This window comes from Perca flavescens, unplaced genomic scaffold (assembly GCF_004354835.1).
Source record: "Perca flavescens isolate YP-PL-M2 unplaced genomic scaffold, PFLA_1.0 EPR50_1.1_unplaced_scaf_40, whole genome shotgun sequence".
NCBI classification, from domain to species: Eukaryota; Metazoa; Chordata; class Actinopteri; order Perciformes; family Percidae; genus Perca; species Perca flavescens.
In genome coordinates, this window is record NW_021166692.1 from 50060 (window position 1) to 56261 (window position 6202).

General features: G+C 46.8%; 1 protein-coding gene across 1 annotated transcript in view; it reads right to left on the bottom strand.

Moving 5' to 3' along the window:
• Positions 1 to 2052: 2052 nt before the first annotated feature.
• Positions 2053 to 6202, bottom strand: part of LOC114551736 (receptor-type tyrosine-protein phosphatase mu-like) — a 10876-nt gene continuing 6726 nt past the window's right edge. The window contains exons 4-6 of the mRNA XM_028572698.1: positions 4924 to 4960; positions 3178 to 3275; positions 2053 to 2205 (exon numbers count right to left, since the gene is read on the bottom strand). Of these exons, the coding sequence (XP_028428499.1) occupies positions 2053 to 2205; positions 3178 to 3275; positions 4924 to 4960 (288 nt within the window). The remainder of the gene's footprint in view (positions 2206 to 3177; positions 3276 to 4923; positions 4961 to 6202) is intronic.

Here is a 6202-nt window from a genome sequence, read left to right on the forward strand (position 1 = left end):
CCCACGTTGTCTGGGGATGACAATGTGGAGCTGGAGGGGCCCCTGACGGAGCAGGAGGTGTCTAGAGCTTTACAAAGCATGCAGGGGGGAAAGGCCCCTGGGATTGATGGTCTCCCTCCTGAGTTTTACAAAACTTTCTGGGACGTAATAAAAACAGACATTTTAGATGTTTTTATAGAAAGTTTTAATAGTTGTTCCCTTCCGCAGAGTTGCAGGAGGGCAGTGCTGACCCTCCTCCCGAAGAAAGGGGACCTACAGGATATTAAAAACTGGAGGCCGGTCTCTCTGTTGTGTGCAGACTACAAGATGCTGTCTAAAGTCCTGGCATCCAGGCTGAAACTGGTATTGGACCGGGTCATTCATAGGACACAAACATACTGTGTGCCCGGCAGGTCCATTGTTGACAATGTGTCACTAATTCGGGATATTTTGACAGTCTCTGGTTCATTGGGCGTAGACACTGGTCTGGTTTCTTTGGACCAGGAAAAGGCGTTTGACCGGGTTGAGCACCGTTACCTGTGGAAAGTTCTGAGAGGTTCGGCCTCAGCCCTGGTTTCATCGCCAAGATAAAGGTAATGTACGAGAACATTGAGAGTGTGCTGAAGATTAATGGAGGTTTGTGTAAACCCTTCAAGGTAACCAGGGGATAAGACAAGGCTGCTCAATGTCTGGGATGTTGTACGCCTTATCCATTGAACCCATGCTGCATAATGTCCGCTGTGGCATCACTGGCCTGTTTTTACCTGGTTTTACTACACCTTTTACTGTATCAGCCTCACGAGACGACATCATAGTTTTTATTAAAAATCAAAAGATGTGGATATTTTAGGACGTATTGTTCAGACGTTTCAGCAACTTTCTGCTGCTAAAGTAAACTGGGCCAAAAGTGAAGCCCTGGCAGTAGGGAGCTGGGCTGGAGGCCTCCCTCTGCTTCCTGGGGGTTGACCTGGAAGAGGGGGTTAAAGTACCTGGGGGTTTATCTGGGGGACCAGAGAACTATGGATAAAAATTGGGAAGGAGTCATTGAAAAGGTGGAGGGACGTTGGGAAAATGGAGGTGGCTGCTTCCCCACATGTCATTACAGAGGAAGGGTGCTCATCATAAACAACTTGGTGGCATCCAGCCTCTGGCACAAGTTGAAATGTATGGAGCCCCAGCTGGTCTTTTTAAAAACAATACAGTCGATTATTTTAAATTTTTTTTGGGATATGATGCACTGGATCCCAAAGTGTGTTTTATATCTGCCGAAGGAGGAGGGAGGGCAGGGTTTGGTGGACTTGGAGAGCCGGACTGCTGCTTTTAGACTACAGTTTGTACAGAGGTTTTTATATGATAACGATGATGTCGTCTGGAGGCCCGTAGCCAGCACCATTTTAAGGGGGGTTGCAGGTCTGGGTTTTGATGTTTCTTTGTTTTTAGTAGACTGCGGTTTTATCTCTTTGTGTGACTTGCCTTCGTTTTACCAAGGACTTTTTAAAGTATGGACACGTTTTAAATGGACCAGACTGGAACCTGCAGCATCTCTGTTCTGGCTCCTGGAGGAGCCTCTGGTGTGGGGGGCCCGGCTGGATCTCAAGGATGGCAGCAGACCTGGACTCACGGAGAGGCTGATGAGGGCTGGAGTGACCAAGTTGAAGGGAATCGTGGAGGCTGCAGGTCCTGGTTTCCTGAACACAGAGGCGGTGGCTTCTCTGCTGGGCCTGAGGTCGGCCCGCCACACCAGAACCATCCTGAACGAGTGGATTACCAGACTGGACAGTGGAGAAACAGAGATGCTGCGGGACTATTTTAATGGGACAGAAATCCCGTTCCTGGAGACCCTTTTCCAGATCTTGGTTTTTTTATTAATAACACTGACTCACCAGCACAACATACACCACGAGGTGCTGATCTCCATATGCAGACTGGGAAAGGTCTGTATAGGAACTGTGTTCTGGCCACCCACAATAAGACGCTGAGTGAGAGAGGAAGGACATGGTGTGGAAGGACAGACTAATGAAAGACAGGACACCAGTGTGGAGAGTCTTGTACAAGCCTCCCCTGAACAAGAGGTCAGGAGACCTGCAGTGGAGGATCCTCCACGGGGCTCTGGCCGTGAATGTGTTCCTGTCTAAGATTAATCCCACCGTGTCCTCCACGTGTCCTTTCTGTCTCCACCCTGAGACCATCACCCACTGCTATCTGGACTGTTACAGGCTGAAACCTCTTTTTAACATTTTAAAAACTGTGTTTTTAGATTGTGGAGAGGTTTTTAGTGAGACTGCTTTTATTTTTGGTGCTGGCTACAGAAAGAAAAAATGCGAATAAGTGGCAAATGTTGAATTTCATTGTGGGTCAGGCCAAACTGTCTATTTTAAAAGTCGTAAAAAAGATTGAGAACGTAAGTGGAAAACAAAGATGAAGAGAAGGTTCCTCTCTCTGATGGAGGACATGTTAGTGTCTCTGGACATGTTAGTGTCTCTGATGGAGGACATGTTAGTGTCTCTGGTGAAGGCCTGGACTTAGGTTCCTCTCTCTGATGGAGGACATGTTAGTGTCTCTGGTGAAGGCCAGAGTGAGAGTGGACTTCAAGTTCTCTCTCTGATGGAGGACATGTTAGTGTCTCCAGGTGAAGGAGAGTGGACTTCAGGTTCCTCTCTCTGATGAAAGATATAACTGGTGAAGGCCAGACAGTGGACTTTTTCTCTGATGGAGACCAGTGGTGTTTCAGGTTCCACTCTGATGAAAGATGAACAGTTTTTGTGTCTTTCACTCTGTGTTTTTATGAGACTATTTATTTATTACATGTGGTTTTATTTGGTTTTGTGCATCTAAGAACAATATGATGTTCTGGAAGGAAATGTCTTTCTGAAAAATAAAGGTTTTGTAAAATCAAAAATCTCTCTGTCTCTGTCTTTCTCTCTGTCTCTCTCTCTCTCTCTCTCTGTCTTTTGTCTCTCTCTCTCTCTCTCTCTCTCTGTCTCTCTATTTATTGTCTCTACTCTCTCTCTCTCTCTCTCTCTCTCTCTCTCTCTCTCTCTGGTTTTCTTTGGTCTCTCTTTTGTGGCATGAACCAGGAGAGAGGAAGAGAAGTTGTCAACAATAGAGGAGAGACGTGACAGATGCACTCTGGGAAATGAAGTCCCAAACTTCATCAGATGGGACAATCAGTGTGTGTGTGTGTGTGTGTGGACTCACCCGTCCCACCTCCACCAGGTTGGTTACCATGACAATGGCGGCGGTGTTCTCCTGCCAAACCATCCTCCAGAAATCATACACAGTCTCCTGCATAGGACCTGAAACACACACACACACACACACACACACACAACACACACACACACACACACACACACACACACACACAACACACACACACACACACAGTCAGACACACACACACAAACACACACACACAGTCAGACACACACACACAAACACACACACACACACACACACACAGTCAGACACACACACACAAACACACACACACACACACACAGTCAGACACTCACACACACACACACACACACACACACACACACACACACACAGACACACACACACACACACACACACACACACACACACACACACACACACACAGACACAGTCAGACACACACACAGACACACACACAGTCAGACACACACAGACACACACACACACACACACACACACACACACACACACACACACACACACACAGACACACACACAGACACACACACACACACACACACACACACACACACACACACACACACACACACAGAGTAAACTTCAGATTAGACAGCGGAGCAGCAGGCGACAACAGAGCTGTACATGAATCATAATGAGTCTTTTAATTAATTCAAATTAAACACAATTCAAACACACGTACACAACACCACACACACACACAACCACACACACACAGACACATACACACACGTACACAACACCACACACACTCACAACCACACACACACGTACACAAAAACACACACGGACACACGGAAAATGTTTTTAATCACTGTTGACAGTCTGTGTTTTGACGAGCTAATTAGTTCATGCTAATCCATTCCTGTCCTCAAGTGTTTTACACACACACACACACACACACACACACACACACACACACACACACACACACACACACACACACACACTCACTTCATATTCATGCTCACAGACGTTCGCACACCCAGGTATGTTCAGGAGGATTACTACCTGTGTGTGTGTGTCTGTGTGTGTGTGTGACTCGCTGTCTGTGTCTGTGTGTTTCTATCTGTCTGTGTGTGTGTGTGTGTGTGTGTGTGTGTGTGTGTGTGTGTGTGTGTGTGTGTGTGTGTGTGTGTGTGTGTGTGTGTGACTCACTGTGTGTCTGTGTGTTTCTATCTGTCTGTGTGTGTGTGTGTGTGTGTGTGTGTGTGTGTGTGTGTGTGTGTGTGTGTGTGTGTGCGTGTGACTTGCTGTCTGTGTGTGTTTCTATCTGTGTGTGTGTCTGTCTCTGTGTGTGTGTGTGTGTGTGTGTGTGTGTGTGTGTGTGTCTGTGTGAGTTTCTGTGTGTGTGTGTGTGTGTGTGTGTGTGTGACTGTGTGACTGTGTGTATGTGTGTATCTGTGTGTGTTTCTATCTGTCTGTGGTTGTGTGTGTGTGTGTGTGTGTGTGTGTGTGTCTGTTTGTGTGTGTGTGTGTGTGTGTCTGTGTGAGTTTCTCTGTGTGTGTGTGTCTGTGTGTGTGACTGTGTGTGTGTGTGTGTGTGTGTGTGTGTCTGTCTCTGTGTGTGTGTGTGTGTGTGTGTGTCTTTGTGTGTGTGTGTGTGTGTGTGTGTGTCTGTGTGAGTTTCTCTGTGTGTGTGTGTGTGTGTGTGTGTGTGTGTGTGTGTGACTGTGTGTATGTGTGTGTCTGTGTGTGTGTCTATGTGTGTGTGTGTGTGTGTGGGAGAAGATGAGGTCTTACCTTGAGTAGCTATGTAGTGATTGGGTCTGTGGTAACCCTGACAACAGAGAAGACAGAAAAGAAACTGATTATTTCAACATTTTGGTCTCCCAGAAATCTCTTGTTCAGCGTTCGGTAGAACAGCTAGCTGCAAACTTCAGAGAAAACATATTCTCTATATCCTACAGAGAGGTCAGCATGTAATCACAGCACACACTGTAGAAGTCATTCAATGGCACTGAACATCTGATTTTATTTGAAAATGTATATTTTAGTGCTGTCAAACGATTAAAATATTTAATCACGATTAATTGCTTTAACGTCATAGGTAACTGGCAATTAATCGCACATTTTTATCTATTCTAAATGTCCCTTGACTTATTTTTGTCCCATTATTTTTTTCTCATTTTAATGCTCTTATCAACATGGAAAAGTGGATCGGCTTGTTTTGTGCAAATTATTTTTTTTTAAAACCACATTGGCAACTACTGTAGTGTTCAATTTAACACTAACGTTCTCACTCGGACCCATCAGCTGTGTGCTCGGTCATCAGCTGTGTGTTTGGTCATCAGCTGTGTGCTCGGCAATCAGCTGTGTGTTTGGTCATCAGCTGTGTGTTTGGCCATCAGCTGTGTGTTTGGTCATCAGCTGTGTGTTTGGTCATCAGCTGTGTGCTCGGTCATCAGCTGTGTGTTTGGTCATCAGCTGTGTGCTCGGTCATCAGCTGTGTGCTCGGTCATCAGCTGTGTGCTCGGTCATCAGCTGTGTGTTTGGTCATCAGCTGTGTGTTCGGTCATCAGCTGTGTGCTCGGCCATCAGCTGTGTGTTTGGTCATCAGCTGTGAGCTCGGTCATCAGCTGTGTGCTTGGTCATCAGCTGTGTGCATCGGTTATCAGCTGTGTGTTTGGTCATCAGCTGTGAGCATCGGATATCAGCTGTGTGTTTCGGCCATCAGCTGTGTGTTTGGTCATCAGCTGTGTGTTTGGTCATCAGCTGTGTGCTTGGTCTTCAGCTGTGTGTTTGGTCATCAGCTGTGTGTTTGGTCATCAGCTGTGAGCTCGGCCATCAGCTGTGTGTTTGGTCATCAGCTGTGTGTTTGGTCATCAGCTGTGAGCTCGGCCATCAGCTGTGTGCTCGGCCATCAGCTGTGTGCTCGGCCATCAGCTGTGTGCTCGGTCATCAGCTGTGTGCTCGGCCATCAGCTGTGTGTTTGGTCATCAGCTGTGTGCTCGGCCATCAGCTGTGTGCTCGGCCATCAGCTGTGTGCTCGGCCATCAGCTGTGTGTTTGGTCATCAGCTG